Source organism: Dreissena polymorpha, chromosome 13 (assembly GCF_020536995.1).
Source record: "Dreissena polymorpha isolate Duluth1 chromosome 13, UMN_Dpol_1.0, whole genome shotgun sequence".
In the NCBI taxonomy this organism is placed as follows: Eukaryota; Metazoa; Mollusca; class Bivalvia; order Myida; family Dreissenidae; genus Dreissena; species Dreissena polymorpha.
In genome coordinates, this window is record NC_068367.1 from 44,007,596 (window position 1) to 44,033,291 (window position 25,696).

Here is a 25,696-nt window from a genome sequence, read left to right on the forward strand (position 1 = left end):
AAACATTATTTTTGTTGCAGGACAAGGTATGATGGATGACCAGGCGAACAGCAGAATATTAAGATCGGACGAGACTTTTGATATTAAGTCTGACTGCTTATTCTGTGCTAATTATGCTAAATCGGACAAAAAGAAAAGGGGTGGGGATGTATGGGATGTCAAAACTTTTGACTTTCAAGAAACTATAATAAAGAAATGTAAAGAAAGAAATGACCTTTGGGGTATATCAGTGCTTGGAAGAATTGAGCACATCATAGATCTGCCTGCTGCTGATGCAGTTTACCACCAGACATGTAATACAAACTTCCGGACTGGAAAAGACATACCTTTGAAATATCGTTCAAATAAAAGACAAAAAACAAGTTCAAAAAGTCCAGGAAGGCCTGTTGATAAGAACCAATTGTTAGCGTTTCAAGAAGTTGTGAAATATGTAGAAAGTTCGGAAGGTAAAGTCATATCAGTGAGTGACCTCGTCCAAAAAATGACTGAACTCTGTGGTGACAAGTCTTACAGTACAAAACATATGAAAAACAAACTGATAGAACACTTTGGTACTGATATTGTTATCGGAGAATTAGATGGTAAAAGTGACATTATAACCTTAAAGATTACAGCTTCATATATCATTCATAATTTTCACAAGAGTCAGAAAAATGAGGCATCAAATGAACGAGAAAATATCTTGTTAACAGCAGCTAAACTTATCAAAAATGACATCCAATCCATGCAGTATGTTAAGTCGTTCTACCCAGCATCAGAAAATGTTAAATCAATTGAAGACAACTTAGCATTTTTGCCAAAGAGTTTACTGATATTTTTGAACAACATATTTGTTGAGAAAGATTGTAAGTTGAAAATCGCTGTTGTCGGGCAAGCAATAATGCAAGCTTGTGCCCCTAGAAATGTTATTTGTCCTTTGCAGTTAGCCTTAGGCTTACAAATGCATCACCAGTTTAGTTCGAGGTTCCTTATTGATACTTTGTTTCAGTTAGGCCTATGCTCATCATATGGTGAAGTACAAAAGTTTGAAATCAATGCAGCAGCTTCAAACTCAACATTGTTCAAAAATTACTTCCCTGGACAATTCATGCAATTTGTAGCAGACAATGTCGACCACAATTCGAGGACACTTGATGGACTGAATACTTTTCATGGAATGGGTATAATTTCTTGTAAAACCCCAGGGCAGAAGACCAGTTGGAATATACCAAGGACGGATGCCAACTATAGCCAGTTATCAGAGGCCAACATTGAAATTAAGTATTACAAGCCATCCGAGGCTTCAGTCCCGCCCATCAAATTTAATGAACTGACTGAGATTTCCCCAAAGAATAAGAATTTCTTCCATTCTGCCAACTTGTTGATCAAATCTGTTTGGATTGCAAGACAGACAAGACCTAATTGGTCAGGATTTATGCAGACATTTCAGCAAGGAACACATCCAGGGGCAGCAAATGTGACATTTTTGCCAATGATAGACATGGCGCCTAGTGATCTCACATGTATCAACTCTACTGTATGGTTTGTTGCAAACCAAGCAGAGAAATTTAGTGTGACACCTATCATAACCTTTGACCAACCACTGTACCTGAAAGCTCATACATTAATAAGAGAACAGAATGCCGACAGTCCGTTAAGACGTGTAGTATTGAGACTGGGTGGATTCCATATGCAGATGAGTTTCTTGGGGTGCATAGGGCACATTTTTACTGACACTGGATTGCAAGAAATATTGGAGACAGTCTATGCTTCAAACGCAGTTGTTCACATGTTGACTGGAAAGTCTGTCCATAGAGCTGTTAGAGGTTATTTTATGCTTGACACTGCACTCCATGCTTTGATGTTGTCTGAACTGTATAACAGACCGCTGGACGCACCAATATCTGAGCAGTTGAGTAACCATGGTGTAGAAAATGCGAATGGTTCAACAATCGCTTTTCCAAACACAGGTTTAACAGAGGAATCAGAGTCGTCAAGACAATCGATAGACCATAATGAAAATATCTACGACGCTCCTAATGATGATGTAGAAGCTATCGGTCACTTATACGACGCCATTTCAAGCGACAATGCAGCACTAGATGATACCAAAACAAACACACACCTGAAAGCGATTGATGAAAATATATCACATTTCAGACAGAAGTTGAAAGAAAATAGGACAGCTCAGCTTTGGTTCCAATTCATGGACATGGTATCACTTTTGCAGCAGTTCTTGATGGCTGAGAGAACAGGCGATTGGGAAGGTCACTTATCAAGTGTAAAAAGCATGTTACCCTATTTTGCAGCTGCGGGTCATACACACTATCTGAAGTCGTGCTACCTATACCTAATGGATATGATGAATTTGTCCACTGATCATCCAGACGTTAGTGAAGCTTTCTCACAGGGACTCCATGTGGTCAGAAGAACAGATCGGTACTGGGCGGGCTTGTCAACTGATTTGATTATCGAGCAAGTTTTGATGCGTGCGCTTAAGACAAGTGGTGGACTAACACGTGGCCGAGGCATGACTGACAATCGGAGATCGCTATGGGTACTATCCATGCCTGCGTGTTCAGAAATGAACGCAGCAGTACAGGAATTGACAGGAGTATATTATCCCACCAGTGATCAACACAAAGACGTAGGAACAACAAGAAACTCAAAGGACAGTACAGACACTAGAACTATAATCAAGTTTCTGTCAGAGAGAAACCCGTTTGACGAGGCTGTGCAAGATCTAAGAAACATTGAAACCGGTGTATTTGCTGAACTGAACGTAAATATTGACAAAGCAAAGGACGTTGGAAGCAGTGTTTTAAAGGACATGAAAGACAAAAATGTAGATGTGTATACATTTAGAAGAGCAGACCAAGTTGTGAGAATGAATGTCAAGTCCACTCTGAAAGTTGATGATGAACTGATAGAAGTCGATCCACAACTTTTGTTTCAGCGTCTCATAACTGTTGCTGACAGAAACATGCCAAATATGCCAGATATATTCAAGTATGAATTGTGCCAAGTTCCATCGTCTATGTTTGACAAAAGCGGACTTCTAAGAGAGGCTAACAAACCGAATTTATCCGAAGCTATTTGGAATATGGGTGACTGTCAAGCTAACACCTTCCCACAATCACCAACATATGTTTTAGATGGTGGGTCATTGCTGCAACGTGTTCCATGGAAGAAAAACAGTACATTTCAGCAGATATGCCAACAATACCTTCGAAGTATTCAACAACACTATGGCAACAGAGCAAAAGTTGTGTTTGACGGGTATTCCTCCTCACCAAGTCTCAAGGATGTTACACATATGAGGCGAACGAAAGGAAAAATAGGGACAAAGGCATTATTTAACCTTGATACGACGTTCAGGTCAGATAAGGAAAAATTCCTCAACAACACAGAAAACAAGCAGAACTTTTTAACCATCCTGAGCAAATACCTGAGAGACAACAACGTGGATGCAATACAAGCAGTCGATGACGCTGATACGTTGATAGTAAGCACTGCAGTTCAAGAAGCAACATCGCATGAGACGGTCGTTGTCGGTGAAGACACTGACGTGCTTGTATTATTGTGTCACCATGGGGACGATTAAAGTCACAATCTGCTTTATAAATCAGATATAAGGCGAGCAAATAAGGCAAATAAAGTCTGGGATATCAAGAAAACGAAAACTGTACTTGGACCAGAGTTATGCAGCATGCTTCCGTTCATACATGCATACACAGGTTGTGATACGACTTCTAGGATACATGGTATCAGCAAGGAAGCCGTACTAAAGTTGTTCAAAACCAGTTCCGAATTCAGACGGACCATTGCGATATTTAATGAAGAGGAACCAGACGTTAACGAAATAACAACTCGTAGTGAAGAGGCAATGATTCTTCTCAAAAACGGTGTTCCTTCTGAAGGGCTCGATATCCTGAGATTCCGGAAGTTCACCCAGAAGGTTTGCACAAGTAAAACATCCGTCCAAGTAGAGACATTACCACCGACCACGGCTGCCTTTCGCTTTCACTCACTGCGCACATACCTACAGACACAGATATGGCGAGGAAACAACAATCTGGATGCAGTAGATTGGGGCTGGGAAATATCCAACAACAAATTGATTCCAGTAAGGACACATCTGCTGCCTGCTCCTGAACATCTACTCAAAGTCATACGCTGTAATTGCCGACAAAGTTGTGACTCAAAACGATGCACGTGTAGAAAACATGGACTCGAATGTTCACAAGGCTGTGGGAACTGTCGAGGAAACTGTTCAAACTCCTCCTCCGTCAATGATGATGACGACCTTGTGTCTGAAACCTGAACGTTTCATATGAACGACCTGTATAGAGAGATAAAAAATTGTGAAAGGATTCAATGCATTTAAGATAATATTTTAAACCATTCAGGTATTTCAATAATTATGCACATCATTTATTTGTATATTTCTGTACTAAATAGCATTCGCACGATATAATTGATGCAATATGTATATAAGCAAAGAAGTATAAATTTAAATAATTATATATTGCATTAAGAATGCAGTTAGTTTAGTGTGTGCATATACATTTATTGTTTCAAATTAGACAACGCCAGATTTGCAAATGAGTGTATTTGATTGTGGATGTTTATTTTCTATGATAAGTATCCAAAATAGAGTATCTGTGGAAAATTTTGAAATATAAAATATACTTTAATCATTCATTTAATAATAATATTATTAAACGACATCAAATCAATATATGATCTTTAATTCCATATTGAACAAATAGAAAATATAAGCTTGTCAAAAATATGGTTTTCGACAATTTATGTACATTTATTTTAATATGCATTTCATATAAAAGGTGTGAAGTATATATTGTCTTCACATTATATTAACCATGAATATATTAAAAGGAATTTAAGTAAAAAATTAGTTGCTTATTTTTACTTAAATTATATATTCTTGGGCTGCATAAATGTTTCTGGTTGCAATGAATTATCTTCTTAGAAGAATGATCTTGAGTTTACAATGGACCTGTTTGTAAGAAGTGGGTGGGGTAAATTGACCCACGACATACGATAAATATGATCAAAATAAAAAGAGAAGTCAATTTAAGAATCATCACCGGCATCTAGACATGCTTTGTATGTCGTCTATGCTTCAAAAACTATGAAAACTAATACTTACTGGCCAGATGCATTTCATATAAGCAATTTTGTAAATTTCCACTGGTTTCAGCTGAAGTTCTAGGCATGTTGTTTCGTTACAAATTTGAGCACTTTCCGCCAAAGAAAAGTAATTTCTAACCTTGTCATGCAATTCTACGTATATTAAAATACCTAAAAACAAACAAATAAATTCTTTTGCAATTTTTTCTACCTTTAGCCATTTTAAGGCTAGAATGACTGGACTATACCGACTACAGTCACTAGAATGCAGCCCACTGCCATTACAGCGCAGACTACTGCCCTAAGACTGCACACTAGAACCACAAGACTACCGACTTTAGCCACAAGACTACCGACTACAGTCACTAGAACGCAGCCCACTGGCATTACAGCGCAGACTACTGCCCTAAGACTGCACACTAGAGCCACAAGACTGCCGACTTTAGCCACAAGACTACCGACTACAGTCACTAGAACGCAGCCCACTGCCATTACAGCGCAGACTACTGCCCTAAGACTGCACACTAGAGCCACAAGACTACCGACTTTAGCCACAAGACTACCGACTACAGTCACTAGAACGCAGCCCACTGCCATTACAGCGCAGACTACTGCCCTAAGACTGCACACTAGAACCAAACCACATGACTTCCGACTTTTGCCACAAGACTACCGACTACAGTCAATAGAACGCAGCCCACTGCCATTACAGCGCAGACTACTGCCCTAAGACTGCACACTAGAACCACAAGACTACCGACTTTAGCCACTAGACTACCGACAACAGTCAATAGAACGCAGCCCACTGCCATTACAACGCAGACTACTGCCCTAAGACTGCACACTAGAACCACAAGACTACCAACTTAATTCACAAGACTACCGACTACAGTCACTAGAACGCAGCCCACAGCCGTTACAGCGCAGACTACAGCCCTAAGACTGCAGACTAGAGCCACAAGACTACCAACTACAGCCACAAAAGAACTGATTACAGCCACAACAGTGCAGACTACAACCCCAAATTCCATATGTTAGTATGCACGTATAACTTATCTTTTATTGTCGTTGTCATCCATTCTCGTCTGCATCAAGCTCAAACTCGGTCTGCATATGAGTGGCTGCTGTCAACTGCCGGTTCTGGTTTTGGACAGGAATTTCTGAAAATAGCAAATCATCATCATAGGCATCATTTTCATCAGCAGCAGCAAAATCATCATCAGCAGCAGCAGTAAAATCATCATCATCCACATACAGCCACAGGACTACCGAGTTCATCCACAATACTATACCGACTACAGCCACTTAACGAACAGCATTAAGCCCAGTTTTTACAGGACGCAGCTCTATTTATAATACAATGTATTTTTATGTTATAAAGCGTCACGTCATTAATGAAAAGGGAGTTAATGCATATGTTCATAATCGTTTACTAGAATAAAACATGTGTAAAAGTTATCCCTTTCCAGTGATGATATAAAGCGTAATGGTAATGAACATTTTTAATGCTCATGGATATCCTAAAATAATTGAGCACTTTTAAAAGAGATCTTGACATTTTTACATGTAGTCGAAATGCGGTGCTAAGAATGTTCACGTGACACATTGATTTAATAAATTGTTATATCGCAATAATCGTATTAACGTTTGTCGCGGACATCACGTAATATTCTGTCACGATGCAACTTAGGGAGGCGGAAAACTACAACGGGCGAGGCATGGTCAGGGGTGATAACCCCAAAAAAGGGTTAGGGTAAGGGTTAGGATTAGGGGTCGGGTTAGGGTAAGGGTTGGGTTTAGGCTAACCCAAACCCTAACCCGACCCCTAACACTAACACAAACCCTAACCCTAACCCTCTAACCCCCCCCCCCTTGCGCAATACCATACCATGCCTCGCCCGTTGTAGTTTTCCGCCTCCCATGCACTTACGCTGGTTTCTTCACTTGCAGTCTGCGGATGAATGAAGTCTACAGCTTCCTTGGAGAACCCATCGAAGTCGGCGTCCTTTACGCTCCAGGGGCCCACAAACACCATCTGCAGCACTTCCAGCTCCGAGGCACCCCGGAAAGTGCTGTTGTGTCGACTATCTGCGCAAAACTATGCGTGTAATAGAGATTTCAAATATCAATAAAATGCGATCTCTATGCAAATTGCCGTAACAGCCCTTATCACGTATTTGTAGTGAAGTGAAGCTTCCCATAAAGTTTCAATGAATTCCGGTCATTAGTTGCTGAGAAATAGCCCGGACGGACACACACGGTCAGACAAAGCGGTGACTACATGCTCCCCCTAATCACGCCATCTACAAAATGCTCTTCTCTCATTGGCTGTTTGACGTCACATGCTGACCCCATATATTGTATTCCAATCGGGTACAATTTGCTTTAAATACTTTTACAAACAATAGACTAACGCTATGTAGCCTGCAGCTTAGCTTAACGTGGACATTTATTAAATTAACTTCCAAAAATGCGAAAAAAATGAAGAAAAAAATAATTCGGGGGTGGGGGGATTCTTGGGTGCGATGGTTGGACGGTATTTCAAAAATAAAATAATAAAAATAAATATTTGTGTTTTTTAACCGTTTCAAAAAAAATGGGGGGGGTGGGGTGGGGTGATGGGGGGGGGGGTAAAGTTTGAGGGTGTGGTGGTCATTTGTGAGATGATCTTAAAAAAAAATATGGGGGGGGAGGATTCGAGGGGGGGGAGGGCACGGGGGATGGTTTGGGTGGAGTCTATTGTGGTATGTCAGGTAAGAGTAGTTTTGTCAAAGTATCAATCAAATCTAATCATAAATAAAGAAGTTCTGGCAATTTTAGCAAAATTTAATAATTTGACCTTGAGAGTCTAGGTCATTCAAAGGTCAAGGTAAAATTCAACTTGCCAGGTACAGTAACCTCATGATAGCATGAAAGTCTTTGAAGTTTGAAAGCAATAGCCTTGATACTTTTGAAGTAAAGTGGATCGAAACACAAAATTTAACCATATATTCAAAGTAACTAAGTCAAAAAAGGGCCATAATTCCGTAAAAATGACAACCAGAGTTATGCAACTTGTCCTTTTACTGTACCCTTATGATAGTTTGCGAGTGTTCCAAGTATGAAAGCAATATAATATCTATGATACTTTAGGGGTAAAGTGGACCAAAACACAAAACTTAACCAAATTTTCAATTTTCTAAGTATAAAGGGCCCATAATTCCGTCCGAATGCCAGTCAGAGTTACATAACTTTGCCTGCACAGTCCCCTTATGATAGTTAATAAGTGTTGCAAGTATGAAAGCAATAGCTTTGATACTGTAGGAATAAAGTGGACCTAAACACAAAACTCAACCAAATTTTCAATTTTCTAAGTATAACAAGGGACAAAATTGTCACAAAACCAGGTTTTCATTGTGAAAAAAAAATCTGATAAAGGGAGAAAACTCAAACTGAACTTTTGAAATGAACAAACAAAATTAACCCCCTTTGTAAGTTTGTTTTTTTTTAATCTATTTTTAGTCGTGGCGACCTTGACATTGGAGATATTGACATGATTCTTTCGTGCGACACATCGTCCCATGATGGTGAACAAATGTGCCAAATGATTTTAAAATCTCACAATGAATGACATAGTTATGGCCAGGACAAGCTCATTTATGGCCATTTTTGACCTTTGAACTCAAAGTGTGACCTTGACCTTGGAGATATCGACGTAATTATTTCGCGCGACACACCGTCCAATGATGGTGAACAAATGTGCCAAATGATTTTAAAATCTGACAATGAACGACATAGTTATGGCCCAGACAAGCTTGTTCCGCCCGCCCGCCAGCCCGCCAGCCAGCCCGCCCGCATTCGCCAATCTAATAACCAGTTTTTTCCTTCTGAAAACCTGGTTAAAAAGGGCACATAATTCTGTCAAAATGCCAGTCAGAGTTACATAACTTGCCTGCACAGTCCCCTTATGATAGTTAGTAAGTGTTGGAAGTATGAAAGCAATAGCTTTGATACTTAAGGAATACAATGGACCTAAACACAAAACTAAACCAAAATTTTAAATATTCTATGTATAAAAAGGGCACATAATTCTGTCAAAATGCACGCCAGAGTTGTCTAACTTTGCCTGCCCAGTCCCCTCATGATAGTTAGTAAGTGTACCAAGTTTGAATGCAATAGCATTGATACTTTCTGAGAAAAGTGGACTTAAACGCAAAACCTAACCTTTTTCAAAAAATAGATGAGCTTAAAATCACTTGTTCACAGATTTTTGCATGTTTTGAAGTTTGTCATTAAATGCTTTAAATTGATAAATGTAAACAGTGGAACTAAAGAGCTCCTGTATAAAACAGTAAAAAGTCCCTTTAAAGGAAGTCTCTTCTAAACAAAAATCCAGTTTAGACGGAAAGTGTTGCTCCTTATTAGCCTGTGCAGACTGCTATACGGATGTTCTGGTTTTATGCTGGCTGCATTTATTTCACTATGCCTCTGAGCAAGAAATATCACTAATTATTGGCCAAAAAATGACGATTGATCGCAGTACGCCTTTATGTATAAACAAGAGATATTAACAGTAATAAATATCCACACAAAAAACACACTGACACAGATCAATTCTTTTTTCAACTTTTCAGAAAAGGGCAGGCATCTTCGGACAGAGAATTTTATGCAAACAAACGTTGCATTTTTTTTTCCATATAAGCAGGGTTACGTGTTTTTTATTTTAATTTGTTATAAATCATACATTAAAAGCTTTGCTATAACTTCTTAATTAGATTATGATTAAAATTGATTTGATAAATATCGCCTCATACCATCATGCTCCTCTCAATGCAGTGCTTCAGCTGACGCGCCCAAAGTGCCTGTCCCGCAAACTTAACGTAAGAAGGGGGGCTGTGGTATGGATTTCTGTGTGAGCTCCTTTACTGTGTTCCGTTCCTCGTTGAACATCGAATATACGCCCACTGTCTTCTTGTCAATCGTACACTTGATCGCCTGCAAATAGATTGGCAGATGCAATCAAATGTTAAACCATCAGAGAAACAGTAGATATATTTGTTTCGATTGAAGAGTTTCAAAGTGTTTAAAAATACCAAGATAACTATGTCTCTCTGATTGTCTAAGGCTGTTTGTACAAGAATTTACAAAAACAAAGTGAGCATACAACCATATGAGTCTGGCTCTGGGAAAAAGGGCTTAATGCAATTGTGTCAAAAGTCTGCACAGGTTAATCAGGGAAAAGACTTCCCCTTTTATGGATTATGTTGTTTAAAGGATGTGTCTTCTTAGCAAACATGTAGACGAGACACAAACTGTCGTCCCTGATTAGCTTGTACATTAAGCTCAATTCTCCATATATCTCTCTCTACATACCTCTCTACCGGAGAGATGAATGAAGATATCAAGCACCTCCACTCCATCCTCCGGAGTCGTGATCGTCTCGAAGGCAGAGGTGATCACGCTCTGCATCATCAAAGACCTTCAAGCCAGCACGGAACCTGATATAACACGTACATGTGGGTAGAAAATATGTTGAAAACTATTTACAAGGTCTATCATCATCATACATATACATCCACAAGACTACCGACTACAGTCACTAGAACGCAGCCCACAGCCACTACAGCGCAAACTACAGCCCTAAGACTGCACACTAGAACCACAAGACTACCGACTACAGTCACTAGAACGCAGCCCACTGCCATTACAGCGCAGACTACTGCCCTAAGACTGCACACTAGAACCACAAGACTACCGACTTTAGCCACAAGACTACCGACTACAGTCACTAGAACGCAGCCCACTGCCATTACAGCGCAGACTACTGCCCTAAGACTGCACACTAGAACCACAAGACTACCGACTTTAGCCACAAGACTACCGACTACAGTCGCTAGAACGCAGCCCACTGCCATTACAGCGCAGACTACTGCCCTAAGACTGCACACTAGAACCACAAGACTACCGACTTTAGCCACAAAACTACCGACTAGTCACTAGAACGCAGCCCACTGCCATTACAGCGCAGACTACTGCCCTAAGACTGCACACTAGAACCACAAGACTACCGACTTTAGCCACAAGACTACCGACTACAGTCGCTAGAACGCAGCCCACTGCCATTACAGCGCAGACTACTGCCCTAAGACTGCACACTAGAACCACAAGACTACCGACTTTAGCCTCAAGACTACCGACTACAGTCACTAGAACGCAGCCCACTGCCATTACAGCGCAGACTACTGCCCTAAGACTGCACACTAGAACCACAAGACTACCGACTTTAGCCACAAGACTACCGACTACAGTCACTAGAACGCAGCCCACTGCCATTACAGCGCAGACTACTGCCCTAAGACTGCACACTAGAACCACAAGACTACCGACTTTAGCCACAAGACTACCGACTACAGTCACTAGAACGCAGCCCACTGCCATTACAGCGCAGACTACTGCCCTAAGACTGCACACTAGAACCACAAGACTACCGACTTTAGCCACAAGACTACCGACTATAGTCACTAGAACGCAGCCCACTGCCATTACAGCGCAGACTACTGCCCTAAGACTGCACACAAGAACCACAAGACTACCGACTTTAGACACAAGACTACCGACTACAGTCACTAGAACGCAGCCTACTGCCATTACAGCGCAGACTACTGCCCTAAGACTGCACACCAGAACCACAAAACTACCGACTTTAGCCACAAGACTACCGACTACAGTCACTAGAACGCAGCCCACTGCCATTACAGCGTAGACTTCTGCCCTAAAACAAATTTTTAAAATAAAATTCATTTTAATTATTAAATACTTACCTGTTATCGTATGCTTATACTTTCCAAGGGGAAATAACTCATCCGGAATTTTAACTGGGAATCCGCCACCTCAATACCGTAATACAGGCCAGGTTAAACATAGTGCAATGCAACCTAGCCAAAAATCGGTAACCAACCCTCAATATTCTTTCAATATATATACAAAAATATTAATCGAATAGCGGGGTGGGAGGTGGGACTTACCGATAACAGGTAAGTATTTAATAATTAAAATGAATTTTATTTTAAAAATTTGTTTTAATGTCATAAATACTGACCTGTTATCGTATGCTTATTTTGCAGCTGCGGTGGGAAGGTTCGTATATATTTTCCCAACACAGTAGAACCCATAAACAGGGTTATCAGCTAATGATATCAAGTAATCTTCGTTAAAACGGTATTAATTATGACTTCTCGGACAGAGTAATATGTCTATGTCGTAAAGAATACACTACCGTTAGTGAAACCACAACAAGCCCAAACGTATACAAATTGTATTGTTGGCACTTCAGAAAACGAAGATAAAAAGATGACAAGGTGGTCGGATTCCTCCAGTAAACAGCTTAGAGCACGTCAAAAGGTGGGGTGTGATTAATATATGCCCACAAAACAGACAGAGCTCTTAATTCATGCGGTCAGATCCTAAAAAGGAATGAATCCTTAGATAGGATAAGATTAACTTTCCTTAGTCGAGGTCTAACCCCGAGAAATAGAAGCCGCAGACACATCTCCCCCCCCCTTTTTTGGGGAAATGAAGAGTGTCTTTGAGAACCTCGAATGGACTTCTGACTAACACTGCTGAGATAGAACTTCAAAGCCCTGATTGCCCAAAGAAGTTTATCCTCATCTTCATGACTACCAGTTTAAGAAAACTTGGAAACTTGAAGGTAGAAGCCATAAAGAGGACTTGATATTAAGCAAGGAATCCTGGCTGACACAACAAAGTGAAAACGACAATAGATCCAACTGGAATTGGTCGTATTCAACAGAAAAAGCATGAATTTCACTTCTCCGTATGGTAAAAGCCATAATAAGAAGGAAAACCGTCTTAAAATTATATTGGAACTGTTAATAAGCCTGATGAAAAAGGTTCATAGGGAGCTCATTAAGCATCCCAACATGTTACACAAGTCAAAACCGCTTAAGAAGGTAAAGGAACGAAAAACATAGTGTTGACGTTCCATAGTTTGGATCAGTTCCAAAATAGGTAAGACAGCACAGAGTTGCTATGACTTACACAAAACAAGGTATACGAAAGCATAATCTCTATCCTTTGATGAAGAAAAGAACAAATTTCTTATCATCAAGAAAAAGATGAGAAAAACCTCTATGTATCTAGCAGAGTGATTAAGGTAATAACTATGCTCTCAATTACCCAGTAAAAAAAATGAATTTCCATAGAACCTTTATACAGTTCTGATGGAATTATCCTTGCACAAGTAACAAGGATTGAAACTCTAACAGAAAAACGTTCTTCTGTAGAGATAACTAAAAGTTATTAATGGCCAGACATGAAGTGGCACATGTTTGGATCAGTAAAAATATGTCTCAGTGAGATATGATATTTGACCTGTGAAGAAGTTTCCTGAAAATAATTGTACAGGAGACTTAAAAGGTCGTAGAACCATAATCCCATGGTTCATTAAGTATATTTCATGAAATCATGGCAAAAACTCAGTTATTGCAAAAACTCACCAAGAAGGCAAGATATTCCAGTTTATGTCAATGGACGAATGTATAACAATCGCACACACTGCTGGATCGATTTCTGTGAACTGCATTGTTGACGTTGTTCAGCATACCGGTATACACTGCGATATACGATCGCATAACGCTAATAACTAGCGTTTGATGATAAACAACATTCTTTGATATACTATGTACACCATGCAACTCGTCTGCAACTTCACTGCCGCGCATGCGCAATTACATTATTGAACCCAACGGAAAAATAATTCGAAAGAAAGAACTGCAGGACAAAAACGTCCAACAGGGCGTTGAGACGAACTGGTATGAGAAAGACGATAGAGAAAATTTGTTGTTCTTGCAAAGAACGAATAAGTTCCTGATTTCCAGTTACAAGGAGTGATAATATGATCACCTCCGTGTCTGTAAGTAAACCACGACCGATGTGTGATAGTTGAAACCATCACAAAGGAATCGTGAAAATGTGTTGTAAATGAAAAACAGCTAAAAAGAATTTTCGCTTTTCAAGATGTAGATGTGCAGGTGATATTCGTTAGGATACCACATAATTAAGAAAATCAAGATACGTTGTTCTATGTGATCGTCCATAACCTTATCTGCTCACATCTGTATAAGATGTAAGGAAGGTTGTGGTAGAATAAACTATATTCTTGCCAAGATAATCTTCTAGTCTAGACACCACTGAATAGTGGTAAATAATTACAAAAAGATGGAAATCTGTGTCATTAAATAATCCCGAGATTAATATAATTATCTTAAAAATAAAGCTGAAACGGACGTAAGAAAAGACGTCTCAGCAGAAGGACCGGTGACCGGACCGGTAAATACCGACCGGTGACCGGAACCATTTGTCAAGGATGGGTGGGCAAAGAAACCACGGCAAGCCGAACTTTCCCACTCCAAACACACTTGAAAATTGGTAGAATAGGACAGTGTTTAACACTTTATAAGTTTATGACCTATCTACAGAATATAGCCTCTTCTTGAACCAATAACAGGCGCCTTTAAAATCCTGGATAATACAGATCGCGAAGTCATCGATTTGCGAAGTACGGAAATATGATTGATAGTGGTACCTCCGGAATCGGAGGTGTGATGGCAGAAAAAGGTGAAAACCCTAGGGGTAACCTTAAGCGGGTCCACGCTTGCCGGTAGAATGCATGGAAGTCTTAAATTCTGACTTGATTAATCCATTTACTTCAAGACTTCTAACCGAGACGAATTCCGAAAGGAATACGACCAGTTATAGGAAGACGGCCTGTTATGGCCAGAAGTGTAATAGAAGAATAACTTTAAGATGAGGTCCCTCCAGATCCTAGGATCTAAGATCTGAGTTCAATAGGTCCTAAGCCATCTACAAGACTGTAGCCGCTATGCGGTCAATCTGATAGGCAATCCTATGTATCAGAACTCTTGTTGATTCCAGTAGCTTGAAAATATGCACTGCCGTAGGAGCAATAGAAAAGCAGAAGTCGATACAAATGTCGTCTTGCTAATCCTGCTAGCGTCATTAATGTGTCCCAACTGTTCCGTGACACTGACTGCAAAGTCTGTAGCCGACAGGTAAAGGCGGTTAAAACAATTAATCCTTCGGGTCTCGAACATAAATTAATAGAGGTCAACTAGTAATGTTCGACCTCAATGCTAGTCTCCGAGCCCACTTCAGCCGATCTATCTGCAAGACCAGCAGTCTGCATGTAGCCGGTTGAGATAGAAGTACAAATAACAGATATAGCATAATTTGATAACCGTCGCCAGTAGAACATCAGTATTGAAAAACACAAAAAGTCATGTAGATTGTTGAATCCATAAAATATAGTATTCAATACAATCATAGCCAGGGGTATACAACTATGTAATGTAGACGATACCCGTGATACTAAAAATTGACCGATGAAAACACAGCGGAATACCGGTAATTGGTAAGTGGTGACCGAACCGGACCGGTCAATGACCGGTAACTGTAGCCCGGTGAACGGACCAGTCATAATATGACCGGTGACGTTACCAGTTAAAGACCGAAAAATGGTGGAATCCATATGGTCTGTTATCAATGTCAAGCACTGCTCGGAAAAGAAGATCATGCCAAAAAAATCCAATCCGATGGCGATGAGACATCACTTATTCTGACCGGTGATCAGTGATCGGTGATATGACCGATGAATGGTGACCGATGTCCGGTGATCGGGACCGGTATAATATAACTGCGTCAGAATGGAAATATCTGGTGCAGAAGAATGACCATCCACGAAGTCATCTGATAATGTTAACCGGAAAACAACGGTAGATTATCAGTATTAATAGGCATAAGTGTCCTTGTAGTCGTAGTGGAGAAAAGAACAGCTTATCCCGAAGCCTGAATGTTAAACGAACTAGTGTTCGTATACAACTACGGCTCGGTGACTGCAACATGTGTGGATGCCATAAGAAGAACCATCACACGTGGAATGGAGACATGATATTCCTAAAGGAATAAAATGGAGAACGTCGATATGACCAGTAGGTTCATTAACGCCTACGTGAGAAGTGGCGACATCCATATAACTTCGATGCCGAAATATTGTTCGGCTACGCTGGAAATATTGTCTTCTACAATATTGTCTCCGTGAGCATTGACATGATCGCTTACGAGCGTATCAACGCCGAGAACTGCTCAATGAAGGAGAGGTATGTTCGATAACTATCCAGGGGTGCTCAATGCAGTCCGCTGATGTCTACGTGAAGGTTGACGACGTCCTCGTTTTCTGCGATGTCGAGATCTGGATCGGCCGAGATGTGGATCGGCTGCGATGAGACCGAGATCTTCTAGAATAACGTCTCCGTGAGTGACGACGTGATCGCTTACGAGAGCCGCGACGATGAGAACTGCTCGACGAAGAAGAGCGTGTCCGATGTCTAATCCTTGATGAAGACGATGTATTCAACGAAGAATAGGAGAATAATTCAATGAAGAAGACCGAGTTCTTCTTCTTGACCGGTGACTGGTGTTATCGGTGGCAGGCCTAACTGATGACTGTTGACCGGTGACCGGAGCGGTGATCAATGACCGGACCGGACCGTTGACATGACCGGACCGGTGACATGACCGGACCGGTGACATGACCGGTGACCGGACCGGACCGGTGACATGACCGGTGACCGGACCGGTGACATGACCGGTGACCGGACCGGACCGGTGACCGGACCGGACCGGTGATCAATGACCGGACCGGTGACCGGACCGGACAGGTGACCGGACCGGTGACATGACCGGTGACCGGACCGGACCGGTGACATGACCGGTGACCGGACCGGTGACATGACCGGTGACCGGACCGGTGACCGGACCGGACCGGTGATCAATGACCGGACCGGTGACCGGACCGGACCGGTGACCGGACCGGACCGGTGATCAATGACCGGACCGGTGACATGACCGGTGACCGGACCGGACCGGTGACCGGACCGGACCGGTGACCGGACCGGTGATCAATGACCGGACCGGACCGGTGACATGACCGGTGACCGGACCGGCCGGTCAGACGTCGATCAATGGTCCGTGATCAACGTCCCCGGTGACGTACCGGTCATATCATGACCAGTGTTGTCACCGGATAATGACCGTATGGCGGATGCCAAATGGTCCGGCATTGGTCGATGTCCTTGACCAATGCCATCGGGCAAAGACCGGCTGACGGGTGTCGCCATATGGTCTGATGTTGACCGACTGTCTAAGAGACTTAGCATAGTACGGTCGCGATCGTGCCCGATACCCGGTGACTGATACTGCAACTATCATCCATGATCTGCGAAGTCACCGGGTATTTATCCACTCTTGTTTCTGCGACCATCATGTAGTCGAATATATGAAAAACAAGAGCAAAGCATATTCAACCATAAACTGGTCACAGACCAGATTATCATACGGCACATAAAATCATTATTTGACCATAATGAAAATTATAATAATACTGCCGTAGATCATAAATTAAACAAAAGTTTAATTCAAAACAGATGAAAAATAAAATGACGATCAATTAGATTGTCATACGGAACGTTAAAATCATTATTGCACACAATGGCAAATGATAAACAATCTGTCAATAGAAGAACACGCTTTGCACGATCTCGTAACACATTAGAAGCACATGCTTTGCACGTTCTAGCAATGTATTAGAAGAGCACGTTTTGCACGCGGTCGTTCGCGCCTGAAAACACCCAGCATGGTAGAAATAAACCATTGTTCGATAAAAACAAGCTGGCTTACCTTTTACAAATGAAACAAAATCCATTAAATCCACACAAATTAATCCGAATGAGAAATAAAAAGATAAATAACACAATTTATCTATTCAAAACCCCAATCAACCAAGTGAAAAACAATATTTTAATTCAGAGCCGTAAAAGACACGTATACACCTGGTTGATCCGTAAAGAATATTGAGGGTTGGTTACCGATTTTTGGCTAGGTTGCATTGCATTATGTTTAACCTGGCCTGTATTACGGTATTGAGGTGGCGGATTCCCAGTTAAAATTCCGGATGAGTTATTTCCCCTTGGAAAGTATACGCATACGATAACAGGTCAGTATTTATGACATTAAAACTGCACACTAGAACTACAAGACAACCGACTTTAGCCACAAGACTACCGACTACAGTCACTAGAACGCAGCCAACTGCCATTACAGCGCAGACTACTGCCCTAAGACTGCACACTAGAACCACAAGACTACCGACTTTAGCCACAAGACTACCGACTTCAGTCACTAGAACGCAGCCCACTGCCATTATAGCGCAGACTACTGCCCTAAGACTGCACACTAGAACCACAAGACTACCGACTTTAGCCACAAGACTACCGACTACAGTCACTAGAACGCAGTCCATTGCCATTATAGCGCAGACTACTGCCCTAAGACTGCACACTAGAACCACAAGACTACCGACTTTAGCCACAAGACTACCGACTACAGTCACTAGAACGCAGCCAACTGCCATTACAGCGCAGACTACTGCCCTAAGACTGCACACTAGAACCACAAGACTACCGCCTTTAGCCACAAGACTACCGACTACAATCACTAGAACGCAGCCCACTGCCATTACAGCGCAGACTACTGCCCTAAGACTGCACACTAGAACCACAAGACTACCGACTTTAGCCACAAGACTACCGACTACAGTCACTAGAACGCAGCCCACTGCCATTACAGCGCAGACTACTGCCCTAAGACTGCACACAAGAACCACAAGACTACCGACTTTAGACACAAGACTACCGACTAAGTCACTAGAACGCAGCCCACTGCCATTATAGCGCAGACTACTGCCCTAAGACTGCACACTAGAACCACAAGATTACCGACTTTAGCCACAAGACTACCGACTACAGTCACTAGAACGCAGTCCACTGCCATTATAGCGCAGACTACTGCCCTAAGACTGCACACTAGAACCACAAGACTACCGACTTTAGCCACAAGACTACCGACTACAGTCACTAGAACGCAGCCAACTGCCATTACAGCGCAGACTACTGCCCTATGACTGCACACTAGAACCACAAGACTACCGCCTTTAGCCACAAGACTACCGACTACAATCACTAGAACGCAGCCCACTGCCATTACAGCGCAGACTACTGCCCTAAGACTGCACACTAGAACCACAAGACTACCGACTTTAGCCACAAGACTACCGAATACAGTCACTAGAACGCAGCCCACTGTCATTACAGCGCAGACTACTGCCCTAAGACTGCACACTAGAACCACAAGACTACCGACTTTAGCCACAAGACTACAGACTACAGTCACTAGAACACAGCCCACTGCCATTACAGCGCAGACTACTGCCCTTAGACTGCACACTAGAACCACAAAACTACCGACTTTAGCCACAAGACTACCGACTACAAGCACTAGAACGCAGCGCACTGCCATTACAGCGCAGACTACTGCCCTAAGACTGCACACTAGAACCACAAGACTACCGACTTTAGCCACAAGACTACCGACTACAGTCACTAGAACGCAGCCCACTGCCATAACAGCGCAGACTACTGCCCTAAGACTGCACACTAGAACCACTAGACTACCGACTTTAGCCACAAGACTACCGACTACAGTCACTAGAACGCAGCCCACTGCCATTTCAGCGCAGACTACTGCCCTAAGACTGCACACTAGAACCACAAGACTACCGACTTTAGCCACAAGACAACAGACTACAGTCACTAGAACGCAGCCCACTGCCATTACAGCGCAGACTACTGCCCTAAGACTGCACACTAGAACCACAAGACTACCGACTTTAGACACAAGACTACCGACTTCAGTCACTAGAACACAGCCCACTGCCATTACAGCGCAGACTACTGCCCTAAGACTGCATACCAGAACCACAAGACTACCGACTTTAGCCACAAGACTACCGACTACAGTCACTAGAACGCAGCCCACTGCCATTACAGCGTAGACTACTGCCCTAAGACTGCACACTAGAACCACAAGACTACCGACTTTAGCCACAAGACTACCGACTACAGTCACTAGAACGCAGACCACTGCCATAACAGCGCAGACTACTGCCCTAAGACTGCACACTAGAACCACAAGACTACCGACTTTAGCCACAAGACGACCGACTACAGTCACTAGAACGCAGCCCACTGTCATTACAGCGCAGACTACTGCCCTAAGACTGCACACTAGAACCACAAGACTACCGACTTTAGCCACAAGACTACAGACTACAGTCACTAGAACACAGCCCACTGCCATTACAGCGCAGACTACTGCCCTAAGACTGCACACTAGAACCACAAAACTACCGACTTTAGCCACAAGACTACCGACTACAAGAACTTGAACGTAGCCCACTGCCATTACAGCGCAGACTACTGCCCTAAGACTGCACACTAGAACCACAAGACTACCGACTTTAGCCACAAGACTACCGACTACAGTCACTAGAACGCACCGCACTGCCATTTCAGCGCAGACTACTGCCCTAAGACTGCACACTAGAACCACAAGACTACCGACTTGAGCCACAAGACTACCGACTACAGTCACTAGAACGCAGCCCACTGCCATTACAGCGCAGACTACTGCCCTAAGACTGCACACTAGAACCACTAGACTACCGACTTTAGCCACAAGACTACCGACTACAATTACTAGAACGCAGCCCACTGCCATTACAGCGCAGACTACTGCCCTAAGACTGCACACTAGAACCACAAGACTACCGACTTTAGCCACAAGACTACCGACTACAGTCACTAGAACGCAGCCCACTGCCATTACAGCGCAGACTACTGCCCTAAGACTGCACACTAGAACCACAAGACTACCGACTTTAGCCACAAGACTACCGACTACAGTCACTAGAACGCAGCCCACTGCCATTACAGCGCAGACAACTGCCCTAAGACTGCACACTAGAACCACAAGACTACCGACTTTAGCCACAAGACTACCGACTACAGTCACTAGAATGCAGCCCACTGCCATTACAGCGCAGACTACTGCCCTAAGACTGCACACTAGAACCACAAGACTACCGACTTTAGCCACAAGACTACCGACTACAGTCACTAGAACGCAGCCCACTGCCATTACAGCGCAGACTACTACCCTAAGACTGCACACTAGAACCACAAGACTACCGACTTTAGCCACAAGACTACCGACTACAGTCACTAGAACGCAGCCCACTGCCATAACAGCGCAGACTACTGCCCTAAGACTGCACACAAGAACCACAAGACTACCGACTTTAGCCACAAGACTACCGACTACAGTCACTCGAACGCAGCCCACTGCCATTACAGCGCAGACTACTGCCCTAAGACTGCACACCAGAACCACAAGACTACCGACTTTAGCCACAAGACTACCGACTACAGTCACTAGAACGTAGCCCACTGCCATTACAGTGCAGACTACGGCCCTAAGACTACACACTAGAACCACAAGACTACCGACTTTAGCCACAAGACTACCGACTACAGTCACTAGAACGCAGCCCACTGCCATTACAGCGCAGACTACTGCCCTAAAACTGCACACTATCACCACAAGACTACCGACTTTAGCCATAAGACTACCGACTACAGTCACTAGAACGCAGCCCACAGCCATTACAGCGCAGACTACAGCCCTAAGACTGCACACTAGAACCACAAGACTACCGACTTTAGCCACAAGACTGCCGACAACAGTCACTAGAACGCAGCCCACAGCCATTACAGCGCAGACTACAGCCCTAAGACTGCAGACTAGAGCCACAAGACTACCAACTTCAGCCACAAAACTACCGATTACAGCCACAACAGTGCAGACTACAACCCCAAATTCCATATGTTAGTATGCACGTATTACTTATCTTTTATTGTGTTTGTCATCCATTCTCGTCTGCATCAAGCTCAAACTCGGTCTACCTATGAGTGGTTGCTGTCAACTGCTGGTTCTGGTTTTGGACAGGAATTTCTGAAAATAGCAAATCATCATCATACGCATCATTTTCATCAGCAGCAGCAAAATCATCATCATCAGCAGCATTAAAATCATCATCATCCACATACAGCCACAGGACTACCGAGTACATCCACAAGACTATACCGACTACAACCACTTAACGAACAGCATTAAGCCCAGTTTTTACAGGATGCAGCTCTATTTATAATACAATGTATTTTTATGTAAAAAAGCGTCACGTCATTAATGCAAAGGTAGATAATGCATATGTTCATAATCATTTACTAGAATAAAACATGTGTAAAAGTTATCCCTTTCCAGTGATGATATAAAGCGTAATGGTAATGAACTTTTTTTAATGCTCATGGATATCCTAAAATAATTGAGCACTTTTAAAAGAGATCATGACACTTTTACATGTAGTCGAAATGCGGTGCTAAGAATGTTCACGTGACACATTGATTTAATAAATTGTTATATCGCAATAATCGTATTAACGTTTGTCGCGGACATCACGTAATATTCTGTCACGATGAACTTACGCTGGTTTCTTCACTTGCAGTCTGCGGATGAATGAAGTCTACAGCTTCCTTGGAGAACCCGTCGAAGTCGGCGTCCTTTACGCTCCAGGGGCCCTCCAACACCATCTGCAGCACTTCCAGCTCCGAGGCGCCCCGGAAAGTGCTGTTGTGTCGACTATCTGCGCAAAACTATGCGTGTAATAAAGATTTCAAATATCAATAAAATGCGATCTCTATGCAAATTGCCGTAACAGCCCTTATCACGTATTTGTAGTGAAGAGAAGCTTCCCATAAAGTTTCAATGAATTCCGGTCATTAGTTGCCGAGAAATAGCCCGGACAAAAATCCGGACGGACACACACGGACAGACAAAGCGGCGACTATATGCTCACCCTTATCACACCATGTACAAAATGCTCTTCTCTCATTGGCTGTTTGACGTCACATGCTGACTCCATATATTGTATTCCAATCGGGTACAATTTGCTTTAAATACTTTTAAAAACAATAGAATAACGCTACGTAGCCTGCAGCTTAGCTTAATGTAACCTGACAACATCAATAACAGATGGCTTAAAATATACTTTCACAACAGCACGAGTTAACCTTTAAATTGAGAAATCTGTGGATTAAGACAGTTTTTAAAACTGGTCACATTTACCAAAAAGGTGTAAAGTAGCACTCTTAATTGATATGCCTAGGTACATTTATAAATAACTGGCGGAAAACGTTATCCTTTTACAGACAAAAGTCTGCCTGCCAACAGGAAGTTGTAAACTAAGGAAATAAATTCTCAAAATTGATTCTAGCCTGTTTATGTAATTCTATTGAATATTCATTAAATTTAACTGGTCAGCAATAATTATTATGTGATCAGGCTAGACTGGACAACAATTTGGGAGGAAAACAGCGAGTTATACATGAAGACATTTGGCCATTTGGGGTAAGAAATTCATAATAATAGTTTACACTATTCAACAAGATTGAGTGACACTGGGTATAACATCGATAAATATACAAATATTTGACATTGTGATCACTAATAGTAACGAAAATAAGTATTTTACATTCCTTTTTCAGGATTTTTCCTGAAAATTTGTTATTGTTATATAATGTTCTTGAATTAAATTTTTTCCATAATTTTAGTTATAAAAAAAAATTGTTTGTCCTTATATAATAATAATATAATTGTTGCAGGGTTAGTTACTGACCCAATACGGGATATACGGTTCTGTGAAAAACCATATTGGGTCAGTAACCAGCGCTATAGATAACTTTTGGGGTATATTGGGTAATCACCCCCTGTTTTTGACAACAATAGGGTTTTTGTAAATTCAATAGAGTTTTAGCAAACATTTTCACCCCCTACTTCTGAGCTTAATTGGGTTTTTCACCCCCGGTTTTTTACTCAGTTGGGTAATTAAGGGGATTGACATATATAATAATATAAAATCTACTAAGGTTACTTTCATATTTATTCAAATGGAATTCAAAAAGGTACCTGTACATAACAGCAAACAATTACTGAATTTCTGATCAAAGTCTGGTGCTTAAATTTCAGTTTTTAAATAGGGTGAAATAAGTTATTAACATTTATACCTCAAAATCATTTCTGCTTTACTTCTGTTGCACAAACTGGGTGCAGTATGCACATTTCAACTCTTTCTGTCAGTAACTAACCCTGTAACTATTAATATGGGGAGCATACTAAATTGTTATATCGCAACAATCGTATTAACACTAGCAGTCCCCGTATAATTATAGTGATGTACAGTTTAAAATACTGTTATTAGTGGCTAAAACATTGAGATACTGCCATCTTATGCATAATATACACGGGTTCCTATGACACAGCTGAAAATTTCTAAACATTCTTAATGGTATCTTATCACGGATCATAAAATATTTCTTTTCTTTCATATTGGTCTTTGTGATAGTTTTGCAATGATGTAAATCAGCTATTAAGATTTCAAATATCAATTAAAACGGCCACCGGAAAAACTTTGCGAAACCGAAATTTCGCAAACTTAAGTACCCTTTTTCTTAAAGATTTGCTACTTTGAGACATAGTATGCGATAAAAGTCTTATTGTTGATTAATAATTGGTTATTTTCACTCAAAAAACGCGTTTTCTTCACTATGAAATTTATAAGCAAAGTTGGGGTTCCCATGGGATTTTTGCATTTCCCATGGGATTTTCGATTTCCCCATGGGATTTTTTCTCCCATGGGATTTTTTTTCTCCCATAATTTTCAAATGGGAGAAAAATCCCATGGGATTTTGAACATTTTAAAAAACGTGTTTTATTTGCGTTTGCAATTATTTTAACGTTATTTAAGGACTGTATATTGGTTTTATGCCAATTATATATAAAAATATTTAGTAATAAAAAAATCCCATTTTAAAATGGGAGAAAAAAATCCCATGGGATTTTTTTCTTATTTTGAGAGATTTATTCATGAAACTTTCAGAAACATCATATTTTATGAAATGATGAACAACTACGATATTTTAATGCGTTTATTCGTGTTTAAAAAAAACAAAAAATCCCATGGGATTTTTAAATCCCATGGGATTTTTTCTCCCATGGGATTTTTTCTCCCATGGGATTTTTTTCCAATGGGATTTTTCAGTTTCATAAGCCGAATAAGTTTCTTAATGCGAAAAACACCAATAAAGGAAATAATAATTATAATTTTGAATAATAAGTTGAATAATATAAATAACATGAATATTTTTAAAATGAGTTACAATTAAAGGTTTAAGCTAGTAGAACTTATCATTTCTTGTTCGAGCAGATGGTTGAGTCCAATTGGTGAGTATGCCAGCTTAGAACCAGTATAAATGCATCGCAGACAGACAACGCTGTCATACTGTACACACCGCTGAGTAACAATCTTTATTGTATTTCATTTTGCAACAGAAAATGAACTCCGTAGTATAATTGATCTTATATATGCCCTCTGCTTTTGAAAGCGTGCAACACATTAACATAACAATAAGTCCATGCCAAAAACTATGAGCAAATTCCATTCAAAGCTATATACACATTATAAAGGTCAGATGACCCG

At 41.4% G+C, this 25,696-nt stretch overlaps 2 protein-coding genes across 3 annotated transcripts in view; both read right to left on the minus strand.

The window, feature by feature from the left end:
- The window catches only part of LOC127855194 (uncharacterized), a 39,329-nt gene extending 28,261 nt beyond the window's left edge, over positions 1-11,068 (minus strand). Inside the window, exon 1 of one of the 2 annotated variants that reach the window (XM_052390608.1) lies at positions 10,592-11,068. The gene's annotated coding sequence lies outside the window, so the exon portion shown is untranslated. The remainder of the gene's footprint in view (positions 1-10,591) is intronic. The other variant, XM_052390609.1, reaches the window with a different exon arrangement.
- LOC127854624 (uncharacterized) overlaps positions 6,205-25,696 on the minus strand; it is a 43,145-nt gene continuing 23,653 nt past the window's right edge. The window contains exons 2-8 of the mRNA XM_052389688.1: positions 22,647-22,804; positions 19,530-22,116; positions 10,680-10,765; positions 10,486-10,575; positions 9,993-10,107; positions 7,064-7,221; positions 6,205-6,273 (exon numbers count right to left, since the gene is read on the minus strand). Coding sequence (XP_052245648.1) covers positions 6,205-6,273; positions 7,064-7,221; positions 9,993-10,107; positions 10,486-10,575; positions 10,680-10,765; positions 19,530-21,987 — 2,976 coding nt within the window. The 5' untranslated portion in view covers positions 21,988-22,116; positions 22,647-22,804. The remainder of the gene's footprint in view (positions 6,274-7,063; positions 7,222-9,992; positions 10,108-10,485; positions 10,576-10,679; positions 10,766-19,529; positions 22,117-22,646; positions 22,805-25,696) is intronic.